General features: G+C 37.6%; 1 protein-coding gene across 4 annotated transcripts in view; it reads left to right on the plus strand.

Annotated features, from left to right (window-relative positions):
* The window catches only part of KCNQ5 (potassium voltage-gated channel subfamily Q member 5), a 573,789-nt gene that overhangs the window by 385,113 nt on the left and 163,033 nt on the right, over positions 1-25,643 (plus strand). For all 4 annotated transcript variants that reach the window (XM_008013505.3, XM_008013506.3, XM_073006154.1 and 1 more), the window contains exon 3: positions 20,793-20,919. In XM_008013505.3, coding sequence (XP_008011696.1) covers positions 20,793-20,919 — 127 coding nt within the window. The remainder of the gene's footprint in view (positions 1-20,792; positions 20,920-25,643) is intronic.

Raw genomic sequence — 25,643 nt, forward strand, 5'->3', positions numbered from 1 at the left:
TTTCTGCACCAGTTTCCCTTGAAGGTGCCCACATATGCACCAGTGCATGTGCACACACACACATGCTCACACACACAGTCATATGCTACACTCCAGCAATACTAAACCATTCATATTTTTCATGTACACTGTCTCTGTGCCTTTAAAAATAATGTTCCTTCTATTTGAAAAACCCAGTTCTACCACTTCCCTTCACCATATTAGTAATTCCTATCCATTTATTAATTCTCAGCTCACTCTCTTCTTGAAAGTTTTCCCTGACTCTCTAGGAGTTGTTACATTCGCTTCCCTTGTGTTCTGGGGTTCAACACAGCTCAAAGGGAATGGTCTGTAGCAGTGGATGGTCTGTAACAGTGTTTATCACACTCTGCTACAGTTATTGGTTTCCATGCATACTTTTATTTCTGTTAGATTGAAAACCACATAAGAATAGGAACTATTTGTTAGTAGTCTATTAATCTCCTAGTATGTATCACAGTACTTAGCATACAGGAGATGCTCAATACCTATGTGAATAACCTGACCATTCAATCTAAGGAAGCCAGCAGTGATTCTCCACATGTATTCCTGTTTTCTTGTCTTTATAGAATTTATCACTATTTGATGTTTGCTGGCGTATTTGTTATTGTCTTTCATTATTGGTTTTATTATACATCAGAGCATAAGCTCCCCTAAGAGTGGACGCTTATTGTTTTGTTCATCACTTTAGCCACAGTACCTAGAACAAAATAGGTATTCAGTGCCTGGAGCAAAAGAGATGCAAGATAAAACTATCAACTGCTTGAACTGAATGAGTAGATTCAGGTTTTTTTCTCCTGTACTAATAGCAAGCTTTTTAATAAATAAGTATATAGGTTCAGTGCCTCCATGGAGACATTAAAATACTCTGGTTTCAATTAATCTTGTAATTTTTGCAATATTAAATTCCAAAAACAATTTTTAACTCATCTGGAAGATCTATAAAGGCAACTGTAATTAAGTAATGTGGAACACAAGTTTCAAAGTCTAAAATAAAGTGATTATTCGCTCATTTTGTGCTTCTTTTTTTTTCCACTCTTCCACATTTTTTTCTGAGATTCACTTACCCTTCTGAGTCTGGGATAATCAATCATTTATGTTATTAAAGCAAATATGCTAATCTAATATCAAAGCAGTATAATCATTAACATTAAAGAATAATAGTATAACATGAGTCTGTAGCCAACATTAAAAATGCATAAGATCATATAACAAGAATTACTGCAAAGACCTAGCCAATTATTCAACACTAACATATTTTAATTAAAAACTAATTTAGTAATAACCGAATGATTCACTAGTGATCTCTAGAGGCAAAAAAAAAAAAAAAAAAAAAAAAAAAAAAAAAAAGGACTAGTGTCTTCAAACAGCTTCCTATAACATTTTAGATCAACTGAGCCTAGTCAAACTAAAACATAGTTATCAGTCCCTCCTCAGACCCCACATGATACTTTTGTTTTTCACTTTTGACACATATTTTGCTTTTAAAGTAGCTCATGCCTATAATTCCAGCAACTTGAAATGCTGAGGAAAGGGAATCACTTAAGGCCAAAACCCCGAGACCAGCCTGAGCAACACTGTAAGACCTCATCTAGCACATGCCTATAGTCCTGGCTACTCAGAAGGCTAAAGTGGGAGGACTGCTTGAGCCCAGGAGTTCAAAGCTGCAGTGAGCTATGATCATGCCACTGCACGCCACCCTGGGTGATAGAATGAGTATCTGTCTCTGAAACAAAAAAAAAAAAAAATGCATTAACCAAGCATTTCTTGAGTGCCCACTAGTTCTAAGTTCAGTGTCCTAGCTCATTCCTGACCTCATTGATGCTTAAATGAGAGGACCTAAAGTAAGTAGAATGAGAGCCTACTTGGTTACAAGAGAGGAAGGGACTCATTTCCACTGGCCATTGAAGGAAGCTTCCATAGATGGAGACATTTGAGGTGGTTCTAGCATCACAAAGGTCTTGGTCAGTCTGGCTAGATTTTATGGGGTCAGGTAGATGAACAGAAGCTCAAAGGAAGATAGAAACAGAGAAGAACCTACTTTTCTGAGTATAATCATTTGAATTTTATGCTGTAAGTGATTGGAAACTGAAAGGAGGTCCTTAAGTAGCACAATGACCTGATCAAATTTGGTTTTGAGAAAGATAATTCTGACTATGTCTTGAGGAATAATTGGAATGAAGAAGGAATAGTGGAGGGCAGGAAGGAGTGGAGGCTGCTACATTGCCCAGAAGCTACATAATGAGCATCAGGACCAAAATAGAGGCAGAAAAGATGGAGAAGAAAAACTGAATTCATAGAACATTTCTGAGGCTAAGCCATCAAGGGGTGGTGTTTGAGGTGAGAGACTGGAGGTGAGGATTTCTGCACTTTCTGACTTTGGGGCATGGTCAGATAGTGATGACATCAGCCGAGACTAAGAACACACGGTGCTCAACAATTTCAGAGGAGAGATAGGCTGGTTTTAAATATATTACATTTGATTCATTTGGGGACCATCAGAAGGTGTTGGAAATATTTACCTATAGTCCAGGAGATGAGGGAGTCTGGATTTGGAGATCATGGCTACATAGGGAAAATGAAGGGACCTTGTGAGGTGGAGAGTGAAAAAAAAAAAATGGATAAGGAAAGAGTAGCCACCATTATGATGAGGAAAACACTCTGAAAACAGACCCAACATTAACACTCTTCATTTTTGTATTAAGCCCCTAGGAACCTTCATTTAAAGCAGTGCTTCTGTTAAAATTTAGACTTGAGGTATTTCATCAAGTGCCTTCCCAAGACATGGCTTAACAACTGCATCGTTTTCAATGCTAGCATTTAACTGGTTAGAGTATTAGCTTACAGCAGTCTTCATCTAAAGTCCTGGCAGTCCTGGATGACAGAAGCAAAATTGAGGATGGAGTCTTCTTCCTTTGAAAGAGCTATGGATTAACATTGCATTGAGGACTCATTGAAATCAATTTTTTTAAAGAGCTCACTGGGAACCATTCTTAAACCATTTTTTATCTAGGATAAAAAACCAGAAATCTTTAGGGTAATTGCAATCACCTGCTACTGACAATTTTCCTGAAGGACAAAGGGATGGAATTCTCCAAGAAATGGAGCACCTGGGAAGGTTTAGTTTTTTTTTTATTACATAAATATCATTGTTTGCAGGAAACTATCATCATCCCCAAATGTCAACTCTCTTTCCAATAATTACTGGATCAATCAAAATTGCCTCCTAACGCATCAAAGGGAATGGCTTGCTCTTGACAACCACTCACCTAAGCTCTTATGTAATAGCTTATGTAATAGCTATTATGTAATAGCTTATGTAAGCAGTCAGCCTTTACCCTTCAGCCTCTGGCTTAAATAATCCTGGCCAAATACCTGAGCAGCAAATATCAATATAGGAGTTCAACCACTGGCACAAGCACCTGCATCATTAGGACAGAATGATTTCAAAGGACAAGGTAATTAAACGAAAAAAAAATAACCTTAGCTTACCCACATATCTGAACCTCCCTTGATATGCCATCAACAGAGATGATAGATAGATAGATAGATAGATAGATAGATAGATAGATAGATAGATAGATATAGATAGATAGGAGATAGATAGATAGATAGACAGGTAGATCTCAAAGTTTGGGGTTTGCAGCAGATGAGGGCAGGAAAGCAAAAGAGAAGAATTAATTACTTGGGAAAATCTCCAAGAAAAAAAAAATTCATCTGAAATTAGGGATTACTTTCTCTTGACTCAGTAATATTCAGAAATATAGAGTAATGAAATAAAATCTTAGCATAATTTGACTCTAGCCAGAGTCATAATTCAGTTTTATGTTTCTTTCAACTGCCAACAACTTTTTTTTTAATTATAAGATGGAAATTTCTAACCACTATAGTGACTAGCAGCTTTTTATAAGACTGACATTTCAGATGAACAAAAACATTATTCAAGGAGATTCTCTTTCCAACAGACAAAATGTGACCAAAGCAAATAACGACATTCGACTGGTATGAATCAAGCCCTAGCCTATAAATGTTCAGTGCATTCTGCATGACAATAGTCATCCCACTGCCCACCTTCCTGCCAGCACAGTGTCTCTCCTCAGTACTCAAAGATTTCAGTTAAGTAATAGTATCAATTATAAGCCATATGCTTTTCTTAATATTTTGAACACTCAACATTTGATTGAGAGCCAGGGAAAGATAGAACTCTTATGTCCCTAACTTCCTTAGTAATATTCTCACTTTATGGCCACTCCTTTACACACAGTGCTAAAGTCAGAAGATAAGATAAATTCAAAGTCTCTTCTCCCCAGCTTTGGCTTACATGCCAGAAAAAGTGAAAAGTGATCTAATTCTGTCTATTGTCATATTCCAAAGACATCTGAGCTAGACATTTGTCAAAATTGGAGGAAAGGATGGCAATTTTACCAAAACTGTGGCAACATAATTGATACTGTAGATTTTCCAGCAGAAGAAATTGAGCAGTTGAACAAGGTAAGCAAGCATTCTACAAACTTATAAATAAAAACATTTCAGCTGGGCACGGTGGCTCATGCCTGTAATCCCAGAACTTTGGGAGACTGAGGTGGGCGGATCACCTGAAGTCAGGAGTTCGAGAACAGTGTGCCCAACATGACGAAAACCCATCTCTACTAAAAATACAAAAAAATTAGCTGGGCATGGTGGCACGCACCTGTAATCCCAGCTACTCGGGAAGCTGAGGCAGGAGGATCACTTGAGCCAAGAGGCAGAGGTTGCAGTGAGCCGAGATTACCCCACTGCACTCCAGCCTGGGCGACAAGAGCAAAACTCCATCTCAAAAAAAAAAAAAAAAGAAAATTCAAGTGTTCTGAATTCCCATTTAAATGTATTTTGGAAAGTATATAAAAATCAAGTGTAAGGTAGTTCTTCCCATATCTGCTGTTTTTCTTTCCTTTATTGCCAGTAAACAATACCAAATATCACATTGTTTCTCATCTCCTCAAAGACATTCTTGGAAACTTGTCCGTTCATGGCCACGTTGAGGACCAGGGCTGAGTAGCTGTGGGTTGGCACTTGGCAGTGAGCAGAATAGTATTCACTTGAAGGTTCTCATAATTATGGAAAATCATCTAATGAGGATATGATATTTATATTTTCAAGCTTCTGCTTTTAGCACGCATCAGGGAATGCCTTGTTCTTAGCTTAGATTCTCATTCCTATTCCCTTGCCTAGAATAGACATACTTATGAATCTTATCCCAGTTTCCGTGCCCTGATCCTCGGATCATCTCCAGGTGCCCATTCCTTTCAGAGGGATCTTCTATGTCTACCAAAACCTGGTGAGGGATGAGAGCAGCTGTGGTCAGAGCACAAATCCAAACTTCTGCCCAAGGCCTTTGTCCTGTAGTGTACTCCCCTTTTCTTGCAGAGTAAAAGCCAAAGTTCTTACAGTGACCTAAAAACTCTGTAGGGACACAGTCTAGTCAGCCATTCCCAAATAGCCTCACCTCCTGTCCTTCTCCTTTTACCCAGTCTACTTCAGCCACCCCAGTCTTCTTGTTCCTCATTCACACTCAGAGTTTTTGCACCAACTGATCCTTCTGTCTTGAAACTTCTTTCATCAGATATCTGCTCGGCTCCCTTAATAACTTTGAATTTGCTCCAAAAGGCCTACCCTGCTCCTATTTAAAGCTGGAAACCTTCCAGCTCTTCCAAGCACCTTCATCCTCTTTTATCACTCTCTATAGCACTTATCTTCCAATGTTCTATCTTTCTGTATTCCAGTGTACTTGTTCATTATGTTATCTGCTTGTCTCCACTAGAAACATCAAGTGGACACAGATATGTTTACTCTGTCCACTTCTGTATCCCAGCATTTAGAAGAGCACCTGGCTCATAGTAAGCACTCAGCAAATATTTAATGAGTGGACTTATTTTGTTTAACAGAGTTAAAGTGATTTCTATGTATCGGGTACTGTTCTAAGCACTGTAAAAATACTCATTCATTTAAAGTCTGGTAACAACCCTGTTAAGAATGGATTTTTCATTCTAATTTGATAGAAAAAAAACTGAGGCACAGAGAGGTTAAGTTAAATTGTACACATTCCATAAGTGGCAGAGCCCCTCCATGCTTCTATCCCCTGGGCTCTGCTAAATGAATGAATGAGATATAGTGGAAATCAGTTTTTCTGCACTTGGTCCTGAGCGTCCCACTCTGATCAAATTAATGATCCCAGTGTTTGACATTGACCCAGTGAAGTCACTGTGCTGGCCCTTTGCTTCCCCAAAACTTGTAGCTTATTAGTTATTTAGAAGCCAGTATCAAGGAGAAAGAGACAAGTAGGCCTTATCTACTGGGATAGGTCTACCTTTTAGTGGAAGTATGAAAAGGATCAAAACAGAATATGCAAATACAGATCAGGAACTAGTGAAGATAGGGCTGTGGAAATGAATCTCAAACCCCTTGGATCAGCGGTAGACCCTTCCTTCTGTTCCAGCTTGCCATGATTTGCTAGGCTAAGGGTTGCCTCCACAGATTGCAGGAAACTGGAGCTTACCTGTGGGACAGACTGACACATATTTGCATACTAATTTGTACAACTAGCTGTAGCTTATTGGAATGATTACTTCAATGTTTGGGAAACATTTAAGATGATTGAAAGGGGGTAATTAGCATTTGGGAGGAGGCATATCTCCTATCAATTTTCCTTTGAGTCAATACTTAGGGAATCTCTGCTAACAAACTGTTGCCAAATAAAGATCCTGCTGGGTTTTCTTTAATTAATGAGATGGCTTGATTGTAATTATTCCATTAATTGTTTAAATGCAAATAAGTGCTATTAAGGGTCTTGAAAAGTGTTTCCTCTTAAATATGCTAAATCTTCCCCCTTGTCCTCTCATTTCTGTTCTGAATTTGCCTAGTAAATCCTCTTTAAATAAATGATACAAAAATAAGCATCACCCAAACTCTAGTGGTATAATCACAAATTCTGAATTAATGGAGTCTGAATGGAAGTGATGAAGTGTATTAGTGTTCTGGAAGAAGATAAGATTCCATTGAATCCATATTTATTATGCAAACAAGTAGCGTAATAAAACAGAAGAAGTTGTAAAAATGGGAATTTTCAACAGTGTAAACAATTTATAGTCTCTGATGAGATACCAGTCTTGGATATATAAACCTAGTCTTTGAATACTGTACTTTCAGTGACTCTAGATACTCTTTATTATGGGGGAAAAAAATTCTTGCCTTAATACAATTCTATTCCCTGCCTGCCTAGATATGGGGCTGGGGGACACTGTACTTTCGGTGACTTTAGAAACTCTTTCTTATGGGGGAAAAATGCTTGCTTTAATACAGTTCTATTCCCTGCTTGCCAAAATATGGAGCAGCAGAGTCTCCCCAGCTCCCACACTGCAGAGAGATGCTTGGGGCTTCCACCATGACAAGACAGTCCTGTAGGGAGGCGTGAGAGCATTTCCTCCCTCGAGGCTTCATGGCTGGCCTGGAATGTAAGCAAGGACGAAACAGGGGATGCAAACAAGAGAGAGGCAAGAGTTGTTTCCCTTTCAGCTTAGGAAATTTTTCAGAGTTCTCCTTTTTTCAAGAGGAGAATCCACTGCTGTGGGTTCCTTGTTCCTTTTTCCTTCAGCCCAGCCACCCCATTCACTCTGAGCCAGGCTGTAAATTTGCTTCCTGTGCACCTTGCTCCAGGACTTCTTTTGTCTAGATTTTACAAAAGGTCAACTTGACACTGCTGTATCACTTTACATCTATTCAGGCATCCCATGCTGCTTAGGAAATAGTAAGAAGTGCACTTTCTCTCTCCAATGTGTTCTTTTCTGGGCAGACTCTTAGTTCTGAACAGACACTTATTTTTGCCCAGAGCTTATTTCTTGTTAATGTCCTGTAAATTCAATATATGGGTCTATATTTCCATGGCTTTGGTCACTAGTTGTGTACAAGATGCTTTATTAGTTAAAATTGTGAATCAGTCCTCTCATATATCATTAAACTACTACCATGGTCTCCAAATCAAGTGTCATGTTGCCAGGTAGGAAGAAGTCTACAACCAAATAAAGGAGCAGAAGAGTAGAGGAGGGTTTCAAGTTACTGTGGCAGATCAGTTTCCTCCTATACTAAGTGATTTTCCAAATCAATTCAAGCAATGGCAATTCATCCTGCTGTGGATGGAGGCCATCACCCATTAGAGGTTGTTTGGCAAGTGTGTGTGCATAATGGGTGGCAAGCAGGCAGTGATGTATTAATTAAGATATATTGATGATGTGAGCAGAGGTGTATGACAGCAATAATATTCCAAACACTACTGTGAGCAAATAAGAGTGATGGCTTATGTACAGTAGGAGTCATCTCTATCAGAGATAAAGGCTACACTTAGCGTGCACAGCATTTTCTCTCCAGCAGGGAAACTTTTGAAAAACAAATGGGAATCAGAATGTAGCTTGGTAAATAACACAACAGAGAAACAGATTATGATAGAAACAAAGGATGCTCCCATGAATTCCTGGATTCAGCTGTCAGGATAATTCACCATTAAATCTAACTGCTAAATATTTGCCATGTGCTATGTGTTATGCTTAGCGAGCATTAAAAAAAATGCATTCTAAAACACTTGGAAATTGCCCAGGCAGTTCTCTTGTTTTTATCCTCAACTCAGTTTTTTTTTAAGCCAGTATAGAAATATTGATTCTTAATCTATTGTTTAATGGTTCAAATGAACAACAAGCAGAAGAGCTCATTAAATTAGTTCCAGATTATCTCTGATCAGGCCCTTCATCTTACTCAATTTAAGAGTATACTTGATTTATGGCATGAATGGTCTTGAATGATTTTGATGGATGACTGGAAACAATTAGAGATATAAATAAATAGCCCAGAATCATGACAGATTTCATGAAGAATACACTGTGAAGATTCACATGGTTAATAAAATTGAAATTATTAAAATAAAAGATCCTGCATATATTTGATTTTTCTTTGTGATCTAGTTGTTCAAAGCGGCAGAAAACTTTAAATTTTCCTTAATTTTGAAAGTGTGATTAATGGAATATTGTTGCAATACCATTGATTTATATACCTTGAGGATAGTTAACTTCTTTATGTTTATTAGAAATTGCACTGAGAGCTAATATGCAGTTTCTATTTGTGGTGATATGTTCTGTTAATAGGGCCTCCTGTCAGTTTTTATTCTGAGATTTTTGCCTTTCCTGTCCTTTTGCATGAGCCTCACTGACTGAGTTTCAATATCAAGTTCTGAAATCAAGTGAGCATATTAGTGTGCATGCAATATGCACAGAAAGGTGTGTTTCCTACCTCTCAAAGCTCACCAAAGGATATTATTCATATTGCCACCAAGTACATTTACACCAATAATATACACTTTGGTCATTGGAAAAATAAATAATCTTAGGTAATAAAATGCACTTTGGTGCTTATAAAGGAAAATAATCATCATATGTAGAAGAGAAGGAAGGCAAGACTAGGTTTTGATTCAAAATGTTTTCTGTTTTGCTAGGAAGTCTAGAAGGAAATTGGCCAAATGACCTGAGGAGGCAGGGAGATTTCTCCCAGTGGCACATGTCGGTCCACAAGAAACCTAGGGGCATGGAAAGAAAGCAAGATTGTATCTGATTTCTACAGGACTCCAACACTACCCTGCCCATAGCCTTTTCTCCTCGGAAAGCCATCATCCCACAGGTTTCCATTTCTTCCAGGTTTTTCACACTCTACCAACAAGCAGAATGCCTTCCCCACTGACAGCTCAACCGTTGAGCTTTTCTGAGTTCTACCCCTTCATCAACACAGCCTTTGCTTTCTTAGTGACTGAGTAGATAAAACACACTGACCACTTCTGCTTAGCCTTCAGGAGCCACCTGGCTCCACCCTGAAGTTCCGTTTTCTCCAAGAACTAAGACATTTGGAGGTTCTGCCTAACATATGCTCAAATAAAAGGGATAAACTGTCTCTCACTTTCTTTCCCCCAGCAGCTTGTCTTAAGAACAACGGTGTAACCATTAGTGAAAAGTCCTTTCAGGCTAGTAAAATGTAAAAAGAGAAGAGATATTGGGTAACAACAAATGAAAATAGAATCATTCAGTGGTATAAACCATAGGAGTGAAATTAGGTAGTTACTGTCCTCCAGCTTACATTAATCAAAATAAGCCCACACTGTCACTAAGACGTCTTGCAGTAAGAAGCCATTCGCCCTCTCATTGCAATTAGTGTCATAAAGCTGAATAGACAGGTCAGAAATGAAAATCATAGGCCAATTAACTTATTCTCATTTTTCCACCTCCAGCTAGCTCTTTTTGAGAATTTTGATTTTAATAGATTAATGAAACAGTATGCTAATTGGGTTTTGCTGAGCCTGAAGCCTTGAACTGAAGGAAACTTCAACAAACATTTGGCTAGGGCCTGCTCTAGGCAGAGGAGCTATGATAATGGGCAAGGCAGTTCTCTAGAAACCACCACTCAGCAGAACTTCTGGCACATGGTTTTGTGAGTTGTCTAGTCGTGTGTCTTATCTTCCCCAATAGATTATAAACCCCTCGAGGGTGACAGAACACATTGCTGATCTTTGTATCCTGCATGCTTGTGGTATTCAGTAGACATTTATAAAGTGAATTCATGAAAAGCAGAATATCTAGAAATAAAATCAACATTGTAGAGCAGTTAGTTATGCTAAACTCTGTAAATACCCTCAAGGAAGAAGGAAGAAGCAGATTTTCTGGAAATCAAGGGATCTCCCAGTGTAAGAGCAATTCCTTTGGTCCAAAGAAGGGCAGCTGTAAGAACGGAGACATAACTCCTCAGTAAGAAAAGATAAAAATTCTGAGAGTTCTCTAAGAACATGCCCAGCCCTGACCTGCCTCTCACTCTCAGTAGCACGGAAGCTGTACTGTCTCTTGTCTTGACACAAACGTCCACTTCAATTCACAGGACAAATATCACCAATATGAGAAGATAAGATTTGCTTTATAGTCAACTTGGCTGACATGTAGTAATTTCTCAATGTCAGGATAGCTCTCTAAATAGAAATACTTGTTTGTTTTAAGGAATTTTATTTAAATTTGTGTATCTTAAATTTTAATTTTGATCTTGGCTCACTGCAACCTCCACCTCCCAGGTTCAAGCGATTCTCCTGCCTCAGCCTCCTGAGTAGCTGGGATTACAGGCGCCTGTCACCATGCCTGGCTAATTTTTGTATTTTTAGTAGAGACCAGATTTCACCATGTTAACCAGACTGATCTCGAACTCCTGACCTCAGGTGATCCGCTCACCTCGGTCTCCCAAACTGCTGAGATTACGGGCGTGAACCGCTGCTCCCGGCCTCATGTAGCTCTTAAGAGGAAGAAAAACCTCTAGATGAGTGAGAAGTAGACAAATTAGCAATTTGAATCCAATGAAAACTTGGTTTGATTTCATTCATTTTGGAGACTCTTTTGGTGTTTCCATTTTGATCTGATTCAGGACATTCAGCTTTGATTCTAAGTTGAATTGGTTAATTTGTGATTATTTTACAAAATCATAACAGAATAGGTATCTGGGTCCAGTTCAAGGTGCAGCAAGCCATTTTCAATGTTTCCAGCTTGGTGTTTATGATTCAGACATGAATCATTTGGGCATGCAGACACGCCCAAATAGAAACCTCAAACCAATTAAGGTATAAATAGGTTTCAGATGGGGGAGGATGGACAACCAAAAAAACCTCAGCGAGGCTCCTCCACAAAGGGCACCACTTCAGCTTGGCCCCATGGGCAGACTTCACCTGTGGCAGGTGAAGGGGAAAGCCTAAGAGATCCTGTGCCTTGATGCAGATGTGACTTACAGAACATAAAACGTAAACACAGAAGGGATCATCTGGGTGGCTGCTCATGCTAGGCAGGCATTATAGCTGCTAAGAGCCAACCCATCCCTAAGAATCTAAAATCACTACAAGAGAGGACAAAAGTCCTCTCATCATGGCATCCCAACTAGTAACTGGGATGCATAGGGCCACTCCAGGTAGGCAGCTAGGGGTAAACCAGGAATGTCCTGCTGTTCCCAACTCTTTTCCCCAAGAAGGGGGCATCCACTTCCTGCCTCCAGCCCATATGGTCTCAACTCATGGCCTCAATGCCTGATAAAAACCAGCCTTGATCCTTCCTTAGTAACAAAGTGTCAATCAGTCATTTGAAATGGAGCATTTTCAAACTATTGCCCTCCCTATGATCTTCTGAAGAACCTCTGGGATAAATGAACATTATTATTTAGGTATGGTTAAATGAATTACTTTTCAGGAGCAGATTTATATATTAACAGGTGTGAAAAACTTGAATGGATAAATCATTTATAAAGAAAATTTGGGAATCAACTAATCCCAAGGGGGAAGACCTACTAAGACACTAGATTTTGCTGGAGCTACTCAAATTCATCTATATCTTCCTAAGACTTCCAATCAATGAGGCTAGCTGCAGTGACAGTCTGTCAAAACAACCTCAGTCATTTTTCTCCAAGGCAGGAAGCATCCATACCCCTTCACACCTTAATCTAATTTCCCCCATCTCCACCCCACTCCTACCTCTATGACCCTCTTCTCCCCATACCCACCCCACAAAGTGTCTACTAGCCAACTTAGTGAAGTTCTGTCATGCTCTCACAACCAACTGTGTGCAGCAATGATTCTGTAAATATCCATGTGTCCTCAACTCCAGGTCAAATTAGTCCCTTTGGTAAAAACATTCATTCCCTCAAATTCTCTTCCAGTACACTAATATACCTTCCCAAAAAGTATGGAGAAGTTTGAAAGCTAGCTAGATTGATGATGGTATGTGATATTCTGTAAGTTATGGCTAGTAAGCATGTTTTTAGGATATTTTTCTGCTCTCCAAAGAGACAAAATTCCGGAAGATAATTTACTTTTGTATATTTCCACATTTTGATTTAAGTTTGGAGCCGTCGCTGGATCTTAATTTCATTCCCCTAATATGTGTTATACTAGTAGAATTTTCCACATTACATAGAATTATAACTGCAACCCTTCTGACTGATGCCTTCTTTTTTTGCGTTTTACGATGCAGTTTACGTCACAAATTCTTTCCCTGCAGGGATTATGTAAAGAGGCGTGCTGATCTGCTAGCCCTATGTTACTTTAAGTATATGCACACACACAAAAAGGAACAAAAATAGCTGGGAATTGATTATGTTGATATTCTGAATAAAAGCAATAGTTCTAATTATGTATGTCTAATTAGCCACAGCTCTTCAAGAATTGGTGCAAATGTCACAGGGTTTATAATGTCGGCATTTCATCTTCACGAAAATGCTATTTGATGGCATAAAACCAGAAAAACCTAATGGTCACAGAAGACAGCTTGTAGATTAGACAAAGGTCACTGTGTTTTAATGAACAGTGCTGTTAATTAATGAGAAAACAACTGGAACATGAGTTTTTAAGCATTGTGAATTTGCACCCAAAAAATCAATCTACCTAAAACAATTTTAAGTAGCTAAAAACAAAATAACTGCAAGAACATAATTTAAACCTCAAATGGTACAGCAGAGTTCTATATATCAATTAAATTGAATCACAGTTCTCAGGTATGACATATGAAGAGGCTTCTTTAATGTCTGGAAAAGAGGGTTAATATGGATTGGTATTCTCAAAACATATTGTAGATAAAATTCAGGACTAGCTCTACCACTGCCTTTTTGTTTGTTTGTTTGTTTTTTTAAACAGAGTCTCGCTCTGTCGCCCAGGCTGGAGTGCAGTGGCCGGATCTCAGCTCACTGCAAGCTCCACCTCCTGGGTTCACGTCATTCTCCTGCCTCAGCCTCCCGAGTACCTGGGACTACAGGTGCCTGCCACCATGCCCGGCTAATTTTTTGTATTTTTAGTAGAGATGGTGTTTCACTGTGTTAGCCAGGATGGTCTCGATCTCCTAACCTCATGATCCGCCCGCCTTGGCCTCCCAAAGTGCTGGGATTACAAGCGTGAGCCACCGCGCCCAGCCACCACTGCCTCTTAGGCTTCTTAATTGCCTTATCATTTAAGAAAAATAAGAAAGGTCTTCTACATTTTACCAAAATTATGTGAGGACAAATAAGGAAACACTGTAACTCCTGCAAGGTAAGTGATAAAAATAATAAACATTGATTGCCTTTGCTTTTGTAAAGAGCTATCAAAGCCAAGCTTCTAGGGGCTTCAATAAGGAAGGACAGGACCATTGTTAATAACATCAAATTTCTGCTACAGCTTTCCTCCAGATAAGTCAAATATTCTGAATATTATTCACTAATCTCTTTAGCTACCATTTCAGTAAACAGCGAGCATTTTATTTCAACTAAAACCAAGCAAGAGAAAATGAACTGCTTTATCCTGAGGTACAGTGGCAAAGGCACCAGAACTTGTCTCATGGCTTACCCAGCAAGGATCAAAAGAACCAGCCCTAATTTAAATAATCTCAACTGAATGTAACAAATTTTTATATTTTCAACTGATACGAAAATAAAACAGTGAGACCCCATCCAAAGGGCGATTTAAAGAGTACCTCTAAACAAAACACAGTGAGATCAGACCCAGCATCTGGATTTGAAGAAGAACACATTTCCTCTTATGAATCTATCCCATTGTCTAGATTGCTGGTCATGGCTTTTTTTAATGTAAATTGTTATTGAGATAATTGTAGGTTCACATGCCGTTGTAAGATATAGTAGACATATCCTGTGTATACTTTACCCAATTTCCCAAAAAGGTAACATTTTGTAAAACTATAGTATAATATCACAACCAGGATAATAATATTGATACTGCTCACAAATCTCATTCAGATTTCTCCAGTTTTACTTGAATACATTTGTGGTCAGGGGGCAGTATTAGCTCTGTACAGTTTTATCACATGCAGAGATTAGTATATCTAACACAACAGTCAAGATATTGGACAATTCCATTGTAATGAAGATCTCTCAAGTTGCCCCTTCCTAATCACATCCACCTTCTCCTTCACACTTGCACACCTCTTCCCTTCCCCAGCCTGGCGCCAGCAACCACTAATCTGTTCTCCATATCTGAAATGTTTTTATTTCAAAAATGTTATATAAATGGAATAATACAGTGTATAACTTTTCAAGACTGGCTTTTTTGTGCTCAACATAATTCCATGCCAATTCATTTATGTTACTCTGTGTATCAATAGTTGATTCATTTTTATTATTGAGTAGCATTCCATGGTATGGAGGCAACAGAGCTTGTTAAACCATTCTCATGGTGAAGGATATCTGGGCTGTTTTGGGGGTCTGGTCATTATGAATAATTCTGCTGTGAACATTCATGTACAGGTTTTTGTACGAACATAAGTTTTCACGTCTCTGACATGAATGCCCAAGAGTACAACTGCTGAGTCATATGGTAACAATATGTCCAATTTTATAAGAAACTACCGTGCTCAGAGGGACTATACTGTTTCACATTCCCATCTGCAGTGTTTCAATGGTCCAGCTTCTCTGCATCCTCCCTAGCATTTTGTATTGTCACTATTTTTTGCCACTATTTTTTATTTTATACATTCTGCTTGCTGTGTAGTGATATATTGTAATCTAATTTGCATTTTTCTCATGGCTAATTATGTCAAATATCTTTTAATGTGCTTCTTTGCCATATATGTAACCTCTTTTATGTATGTCCTCTTTTATGAATATCCTGTTTATATCTTTGCCAATTTTCTAATTGAGGTTTTGGTTTTTTACTGTTGAGTTTTAAGGTTTCTTTATATATTTTAGATATTAGTCCTTTGTCAGATATGTGGTTTACAAACGTTTTCTCCCAGTCTATGGCTTGTCTTTTTATCCTAAGTACCTGGGCTCTCATGGAGTAAGTTTTTACTTTTGATGGAGTCCAATTTCTCATTTTTTCCTTTTATAACTTCTGCTTTTGATGTCAAGACTAAGAACTCTTTGCTTAGTCCAAATCCCAAAAATGTCTCCAGTTTATTTATTTATTTATTTATTTATTTATTTATTTATTTATTTTTTGAGGCGGAGTCTCACTCTGTCGCCCAGGCTGGAGTGCAGTGTCGCAATCTCACTGCAAGCTCCACCTCCCGGGTTCACGCCATTCTCCTGCCTCAGCCTCCCGAATAGCTGGGACTACAGGCGCCCACCACCGCGCCTGGCTAATTTTTTGTATTTTTAGTAGAGACGGAGTTTCACCGTGTTGGCCAGGATGGTCTCGATCTCCTGACCTCGTGATCCGCCTACCTAGGCCTCCCAAAGTGCTGGGATTACAGGCGTGAGCCACCGCCCCCAGCCGTCTCCATTTTTTTTTTTTTTTTACTACAAGTTTTATTATTTTATGTTTAATTTTTAAACCCATGGTCCATTTTTAAGTGATTTTCATAAGATAGGAAGTATAGATTAAGGTCCACTTTTTTGCCTATAGGTGTTCAATTTTTCCAGCATCATTTGTTGAGGGCTCTTCTTCCTCCATTGAAATGCTTTTTCACCTTTAAAACAAATCAATTGAGCATATTTGTGTGGGTCTAGTTCTGAATTCTCCATTCTGTTCACTGTTCTATATGTCTATATGTTCTATATGTCTATCCCTCCACCAATCCACAGTCTTGATTACTGGAGCTATAGTAGTAGGCGTTAATATCAGGTAAAGTGATTGATATTGTTTTATTCTTCTTTGACAGCATTGCTTTAGTTATTCCAGGTCCTGTGCATTTCCATATAAATTTTAAAATAAGTTTGTATCTACCCCCCCCAAAAAAATTGCTGAGATTTTGACAGGAATTTTATTAGACCTGTAGATCAATTTGGGAAGAATTGACATCTTTACTATGTTGAGTCTTCCAATTCATAAACACGGTATTTCTCCTCACTTTTTTAGGTCTTCTCTGATTTCTTTTATCTGCATTTTGTAATCTCAATGCACATAAACTGTGTGTGTTTTTCTAAGTGGATATTTAAGTTTTATTTTTATTTGGAATTATTATAAATAATATTGTTTCTAATTTTCATTTCCATATGATCATTGTTAGTATAAAGAAATGATTCATTTTTTACATTGATCATATATCGTGCAGCCTTAGTGAACTCACTCGTTTCAAGGGTGTCTTCGTAGATTCCTTTGGATTTTTCTGTAGACAGTCATGTCATTTGTAAATAGAGACCATTTTATGTTTACCTTTCCAAACTGCGTGCCTTTTTTTTTTCTTTTATTTGGTTTATTGCAGCAACTATTAATATAACTTACAATACTATGTTGAGTAAGAGTGATGAAAATATACATCTTGGTTGTTCTTAATATTAGGGAAAAGCATTCAGTCTTTCACTATTAAGTATGATGTTAGGTTTGTTGTAAATGCTATTTATCTAATTAAACTGTTAAACCTCTTTTCCTAAGTTGCTGAGAGTTTTTTTAATCATAAATGGGTGTTGGATTTTGTCAAATGCTATTTCTTCATCAATTTATATGGTTATATTTTTTTCTTTAGCTTTATTATATAATGCATTATATTGACTGAGTTTAACCATTGAGCTAGCCTTGCATACCTGGAATAAATCCTACTTGCCTATATATTGACTGGTTGACTAGCAAAAATATTTGCTAATATTTTGTTGGGGATTTTTGTGTCTAAGTTTATGATATACATTGGTACGTAGTTTTTGTTTTGCTTCGTTTTATTGTCTTTGTCTGGTTTTGGTGTCAGGGTAATACTGACTTCATAAAAAGATTGAGAAAGTTTTTTCTCCTCTATTTTCTGGGAGAAATTGTGTGAAAATGATATATTCTTATTTAAATGTCTGGTTGATTTTTCCAGTGAAACCATTTGGCCTGGACATTTCTGTTTGGGGAGATTTTAACTATCAATTCAATTGCTTTAGAGGTTATAGGGCTACCCAGGTTGTCTATTTCTTCTTTGTTGAGTTTTGGTAGCTTGTAGTTTTACAGTATTTGGTCCATTTCTTCTAAGTTATCAAGTGTATGTGCATAAAGTTACTCATAGTACTCCTTCATTTTTTCAGTGGCTGTAGAATCTGTAGTGATATCCCCTATTACATTCCTGACACTGGGGATTTTTTGTCAGCTTTCAAGAAAGAGATTTATCAACTTTGTTGATTTTCTCAAGGAACTACTTTTTTGTTACATGGATTTTCCATATTGTTTTCCTGTTTTCAGTTTCATTAATTTATGCTCTTTTCTATATTATTTCCTTCTGTCTTCTTCCTTTGGGTTTATTTTACCCTTCTTTTTCCAATTTCTTGAGGTAGGAACTAAGATTATTAATATGAGACCTTTCTTCATCTATAATGTAAGCATTTAGTGCTATAAATTTTCTTCTCAGCACTGCTTTTACTGCATCCTACATATTTTGTTATGTCATTTTTTATTTTCATTCAGTTCAATGTATTTTTTTAATTTTTTGAGACTTTCTCTTTGACTAATGGATTACTGAGAATAATATTGTTTAATTTCCACATGTTTAGAGATTTTTTGTCTTTCTGTTATTGATTTCTAGTTTTATTCCATTGTGGCTTGAGAATACATTCTGTCTGATTTTATTCTTTTAAACTTGTTGAAATTTGTTTATGACCCAGAACATAATCTATCTTAATAAATGTGCATAGATGCTTTTTAAAAATGTGTATTCTGCTGATGTCAGGTGAAATGTCTCATATCCGTCAGATCCTGTAGGTTGAATGTGTTGTTCAGATAGTTCACATATTTGTTAAATTTCTTTCTAGTAGTTCTATGCCCATAGTTCTGAGCAAGGATAAGGTGTGTTAATGAAGTCCCCAAATACGACTTAACATTTGTCTATTTTTCCTTTCAACCCTATTAGTTTCGCTTTATGAATTTTGAGACTCTCCTGTCATTTTTCCCTCCCTCCTTAAAAAAAAAAGCAGCAAACAATATTTCTGAACAATAGGGCTTGAATAAAGAACTTGTAAATGTAATTTAATCCTGCCTTACTGCAACATAGGAATAGTGCAGTGACCTTGACATACCTAAGAACAATGGGCATCTGTCATTTGTTAAGAACAGTGGACATACTGGTGTCATCTGTTTCCATGAAAAACAAAAATTACTACACAGTAGTGTTCAGGGACACAGACCACATTTGGGATTTTCTTGGGATCCCTTATAATATGAGTACTCACAACTGGCATTCCAAATGTCCTGGCATAAGTAGGAATTAGGGGCAGGGATTAAAAAGTGGATCTGCCATTTAACCTAAGTTGGGCACAGTTACAACTACATGGGCATTTTGGGCTTGAGTATGTTTTCTGTATTTGGAAAGATGTGCTGGATTAACAACAAATGATCTGGCATTTTATATACCTTAATAAATGAACAGACTCAACTAGCCAGATATACATTCAAAACCAAAACAAAGCCAAAACCAGACAAAACCTTCGGATTATTAATGAGTGTATGTTGACCCTCATTTTGGTTATCTGCATAAAGTCATCTTTGAAGGTTTATCCTATAAGTAGTTTTGAATAACAGTGAGTAAGCAGTGATGATATTGGATATTTATTTCCCATCATGAGAAATATTTGTGGATTACTTAGTGCAAAATAAAAGAAGGATAGAATGATAGCTCTACTAGTCCTTTCAAAAGTGCAGCATATCATCCCATGCTCTAACTAAAGAAACAGACATTTGCCTGAAATTTGCAACAAAAATGCCACTTTTATAAATTTGGTAACAGTTTTTATCCTGCGAGTAGAATGGGAGAGTGGGGATTAGGTTAGAATGTTTACTTTCTCTGCTTTCTATTTCTGTGATGTTTGGAAGTTTTAATAAAGACAATATATTACTTTTACAATTAAGATATTATGATAAAAATCTATAAATATTGTTCTACATTATAAATGTTGAATCAACCCTTGCTTTAAAACAAGAAAGGGAATTATTTTTAAAGGAAAAACAATTTTGATAAATTAAGTGCTTGTTCCTATAGGGACAACAAGATGACCGTGCTAAGCTTGCTCCAGAAATGCTTTCGTTTTACAAATTCCATTTGGTTTTTCATTCTATCACTGACTGTTTAATGAGCCACTTTAGCTGGCCTTTCCCCAGGGTTAACTCACAACTCTTCCTAAATAATCTCAGTCATTTTCCTGGAGCAGGTGTTGTTTTCTAGGCAGCTCTTGCCAAAGGGCAGCATAATAATTAACAAGCTTCAGATCGGAAGGATTCAGGGTCTCATTTCTGGCAAAGGATATGTGTCTTACACTGTAATACTTTTGAAACTTACTGTTTTTAAGGGGATTTTGACACTGTAACGAAAGAATTCAGTATACTTCTAAATATTTGCTTCTTTTTCTCTGAGAACAACTCTTGAAGATGTAGAGATTATGTCACTCCTTGCAGCAAAATGAAGCTCTATTTTCTGTAAAACTTGCCATTATATTTCAGGATTCGCTATTTTATTTCGGATATTTCACATGTTACTGGGTAGCTAAAGTCAGCTACACTATAAATTCCAGAAGAGAGAGATCCATTATTCAGCCTGCACATTTAGTATTGAAACTGACTCCCAAATTTGCAAAGTATTAGTGACTTGAAAAGGAAGAGCATTCCATGATAGGAAATGCAGACAGTATGAGGTTCAAATGCTCTCCAGATTTAGTTTGATTTGGAGAAAGGAAATGTTCTTAACTTTAGATATTAACAACTAGATCCTTTAGACAAAGTACCTAAATGTCCAAAAATATCCATAGAGCTTCTTACTGTGGTTTGCTTCATAATGCTTCTCTCTGATATGTCTTATCTGATATTTTAGGAGTTCGTGATGATTGTCGTCTTTGGTTTGGAGTTCATCATTCGAATCTGGTCCGCGGGTTGCTGTTGTCGGTATAGAGGATGGCAAGGAAGACTGAGGTTTGCTCGAAAGCCCTTCTGTGTTATAGGTGAATATCAGAGTCTCAGATACCTGGACTGATGACGCCAACATTCTTTTCTTCTATCTCCTGTTTTGCAATATTTGATTAATATTAAAAGCTAACATCCATGGAGTACTTATCATGGACCAGGCACTCATGTTTTGAAAATGTTGACTCATTTGATGTTGACTCCACAGCATTATGAGGTAGATATTTTTATTATCCCCATTTTACAGTTGAAGAATTTGAGGTGAAGAGAGGCTAAGTTAGTTGCTGAATTCATACAGCTACTAAATGGTAGAGCTGGAATTTTAGCCAGGCAATCTGGCTCTAGAATACCCACTTAATTAACTTATCTGGAAATACATGGTTCTCCAGTGTTGCCCTGATTTAGGGGAACATTGATTTCAGTGAGTATAAAAAACCCTTTTTGCTCTACAATATGACACCAGGTTATGCTCTGGATCAGCTGGAATAGATGGCAATACATTGATACTGGTAATGCATATCAATTAACATTCTTCAAGAATGATTATAAGTATGGTTTACTTAATGCATTGGTAACTGTAGACTGGACAAAGTGCTCTACACCCTAAAATATGAGTCCTCCACCCTCCAACCCAAAATACCCAAATACACAGCACATCTCTGCACCTCCCTAGCTGCTGTGGTTTCTGAGAGACATCATTCACCTGGGTTCCAGCTTGAAATTGTACTTCCTAATGAAGATGCCATAGAGCATTCTGGAATTAAGATCTGGCATTTCCCAGTAATATTTAAAAGTATTATAAAATTGAAAAGTCTATATATAAAAGCTATTATTATTATTATTTAGCAGCTAAATTTGGCTTTCTTGCTTTTTTGTCTGTCTCGCTTCTTAGGCAGCCATTCAAACCCAAATACTGCAAATTCTTGATGAGGCTTGTTTATTTCAACTATTTTCAACCTGAAAAAGTAGGTTTTTAATTTACAAAATAGTTTAGGCTATCTTCTTCAGCTAGCATAAGTTTTCTGTTTTGTTTTAGGAGTCAGGAATTATTGAGTGATCTTCTTAGTTTCCTCCCTTACTCCTGTTCCCTATGGTGGGGACAGAGTGGATTTAAGGAAGAAAGTGTATCACCATCCATGGACACTGTTAAGAATCCTTTATTCCATACTTCTTTCATAGTATGCACATCTCAAAAGTCTCCACTTACTAAACCAGAATTTATGGAAATGTGGCTGTGTGTGAGGCATTGGTGTTACAATAGTGAATCCAGTGGAATTCTAAGTTAAATCTATCTTAAAATACCTTGTTTGGCCCTCATGAATGCAGTCTGTTTGTCCAGCTGTCTATCTTCTCCAATAATAAGCTTTACTTCTTTTTGGAAGCCATCATGCTAAGGTATGGAGCAAAGTAGGTGGTAACTCCAAGCCTTGCAGGTTCATAAAGCCCCAAGGCATGTTAGTGAAGGCATTAGATTTTTCTCCCTGGACATGGTTTTTTCTCTCTCAATTCTCTACTCAGGCAGCATTACAAAGGACTGTAACTTGATGTGAAACTACTGCACAACAAGTACTTTCTGTCCCATAAGGGGCCCAAACAAAACAATTCACAAGGCAGATGGTTAGCCAAGATTCGCTCAACTTCTACAGGATAAGGTCAGTTCATGGATGACTGGAAAAATGTTTCATTCCAGATTTTAAAACCAATTAAAAGTTGGCTTTGTTCCAATTCCAGAAGCAATGCCAATGTATCTCTGGCCTCCGTGCAAAAAAGAAAGCTCTTTCCCAGATGTCTGCTGCCTTTTGATAGCTGTTTTCAGCTATGGATACATCAACACATCTTAGTCGTTTAGTCTTTGTCTTCCTGTCTCAGGTCCTTGAAGGTCTTGATATAACATGTAGTTCCAAAAATGGTGTTATGTTATCTGTAATCTTACTTGCCTTTGGACCTATCAATAGTGACCTTAAAAATGTAGTATGATGCCTGGCGCAGTCACTCCTGCCTGTAATCCCAGCCCTTTGGAAGGCTGAGGAAGGCAGATCACTTGAGCCCAGGAGTTTAAGACCAGCCTGGGATGGAAAGACCCTGTCTCTACAAAAATTTAAAAATTAGCCGGGCATGGTGACACGAACCTGTAGTCCCAGTTACTTAGAAGGCTGGGACTGGAGGATCACTTGAGCTCAGGAGTTTGAGGCTGCAGTGAGCCATGTTCCTGCCACTACACTCCAGCCTGAGTAAAAAGAGTAAGACCCTGTCTCAAAAAAGTACTAGTATGACATGGTTTAGGCATAATTGCGGTTTTGTTAACCCTTCAGACCTTTTCTTTATTTAGATATTTTACCTCTAGTAAATTAATTGCTTTGGAAGAAAATTTCACAGATAAATATATAATGAATCCCCATTAGAACAAAGTCTACATTTGTACTTACAGTTAGGATAACTATGAATTTTTTTAATCTTTTATTAAATGTATATGTTTGACCCATGATCCAGCTGAATGGATGTTATAGTGAAGCATGTTCAAATGTGGCTTATCAGTATGAGGTCAGTAAAATTTAACCCACACTAAAGAATCAAACATCACCTTCCTAAAGGCAGCAAGCTGTACCAGATGACTATTGAGACTATTTCTAGGCCTGTCCAACAGGTTCATAAAAATGCTTGATGTAACTGGTAAAATACTAAAGTGAACACTGTAGTCCGCTTGTTCAACCTAATTTACTGTGACAAAATGAAAAAAGGAATAGCATCTGTCATCTGTCCATGATAACTGTTCTGAATGGATGTTTGGAAATGTAGCTAAAACCTCTCAAAACTTCATATATTTGTAAGATTTGATTACTCTGAATATGCCAAGTACACACCCAAATGTTTTTAGAAGTCTTGAGCATTCGAGAAAAGAACATAGAAAAGATTGTGGTAGACTGACTGTGCCTTCAACCTGGGAAATGCTTTCTGTAAGCACACCAATGTTTTTCTTTCCAATTGGAAACAGATTGAAGCTGCTACAGTGGTCAGCTAACAAGTCTCATGTAGTATTGCACCCTTTTGACAAAGGCCCAATTGATAGAGGTTTTATGGACTAATTCCTAAAGATTTTAGCATGTCCCCTTCTGAACTGCCCACCTTCCTTACCCCTGCACTCTGGCCAAAACCAAGAGCATTTCAAAAGCTCATTGATTTCACAAATCATAAAATCATTACATATTTGTGTTTGGAAAATGTATTTTAAATAATTATAACATAAGGGAGGAAACAAATCCATTTAACTCTTTTTAATTAGGTACTTTCTTTCATTACTACTGTACATTGATTTATCTTTGCTTGGTTTTAAGCATTTGCTTTGAAAATTGGTAAAATCTTATCTCGAATATAAAATTCTTCCTCATATCTATCTGTCCAATTTTTATGTCTCCTCTAAGACTCTTCTGTCATAATAACTTGTCTAGAGCTATGAGCACTAATTGCTGCATTGCTGATTTGGATAGTCAAATGTGTTTTGGGGTGACCACCCAAGCTGCCCTTCATTTACCTGGACAGGCTGCTTTGTGATTTCTCTATGTGAAAACACAAAACACTCACCCGATAACATTGGCATAAAGAATTTGTGAATAACCTTTATGACTGATTTCATAGTCATTCTTTTTTCTAGCTTTCATTACTGACCTACCCAAAAATTGCAGATACACCAAAGGCTGAAACTCGGATCACCAATAATGAGCCTGATGTGTCAGGAAGCCAACAAATTACTTCTCACAGTGGCTTTTTTTAGATTCCTTGGTGATGCTTTCCAAAGGCAGATATATCAGGGCCGTATTTTTCAGTCTTGCAGAGAGTCTCAGTGAGAAAATACCAGCCTGTTATTAGTCTTGGATCTGTATTTGATGCTAAGTGTAAGTTGATTTCTTATTGTTATTTTAACAGTTTATTTTCAGTGTAATTATTTCCACAAGAGGACAAAAGAGGCACAAAATAAAATTTTATTTTATCCTACATGGATAAAATAAAATTGAAGCCTTTATTAAAATCAACCAGATGGCTGAGGCTACTCTAATATACCTATGATTTCATCTTATTAAACGGCAACTTAAGTTGCTAATGTGTTCGAAAGTTAGATCACAGACTCCCAAAACTGCAACTGTGTTCTAAATTGATTTGAGACATCATTTTTCTGTTTCTGTCTTCTTTATCTTTTGTTCCAAGAGACTTACTCTTGAGTGACATTATTTTCTTTTTTTTTTTTTTTTTTTTTGAGACGGAGTCTCGCTCTGTCACCCAGGCTGGAGTGCAGTGGCCAGATCTCAGCTCACAGTGGCCAGATCTCAGCTCACTGCAAGCTCCGCCTCCCGGGTTCACGCCATTCTCCTGCCTCAGCCTCCCGAGTAGCTGGGACTACAGGCGCCCGCCACCTCGCCCGGCTAGTTTTTTGTATTTTTAGTAGAGACGGGGTTTCACCGTGTTAGCCAGGATGGTCTCGATCTCCTGACCTCGTGATCCGCCCGTCTTGGCCTCCCAAAGTGCTGGGATTACAGGCTTGAGCCACCGCGCCCGGCCGAGTGACATTATTTTCTATACCTTCTACTCCCTTTTCCTCTTTAGTAGAAATTATATTATTTCACTTATTTTCTGTTAGTCATACACTCTTCTGTGACTTTTTACTTCTAAGTGTTCAAACTCCCTCAGTGCACATAGATTCTTTCCGTGTGATTAACTGGACCATCTGAGGACAATTAAAACCTGCAGGATTGATTGACTTATCACAAAA

Source organism: Chlorocebus sabaeus, chromosome 17 (genome assembly GCF_047675955.1).
Source record: "Chlorocebus sabaeus isolate Y175 chromosome 17, mChlSab1.0.hap1, whole genome shotgun sequence".
NCBI classification, from domain to species: domain Eukaryota; kingdom Metazoa; phylum Chordata; class Mammalia; order Primates; family Cercopithecidae; genus Chlorocebus; species Chlorocebus sabaeus.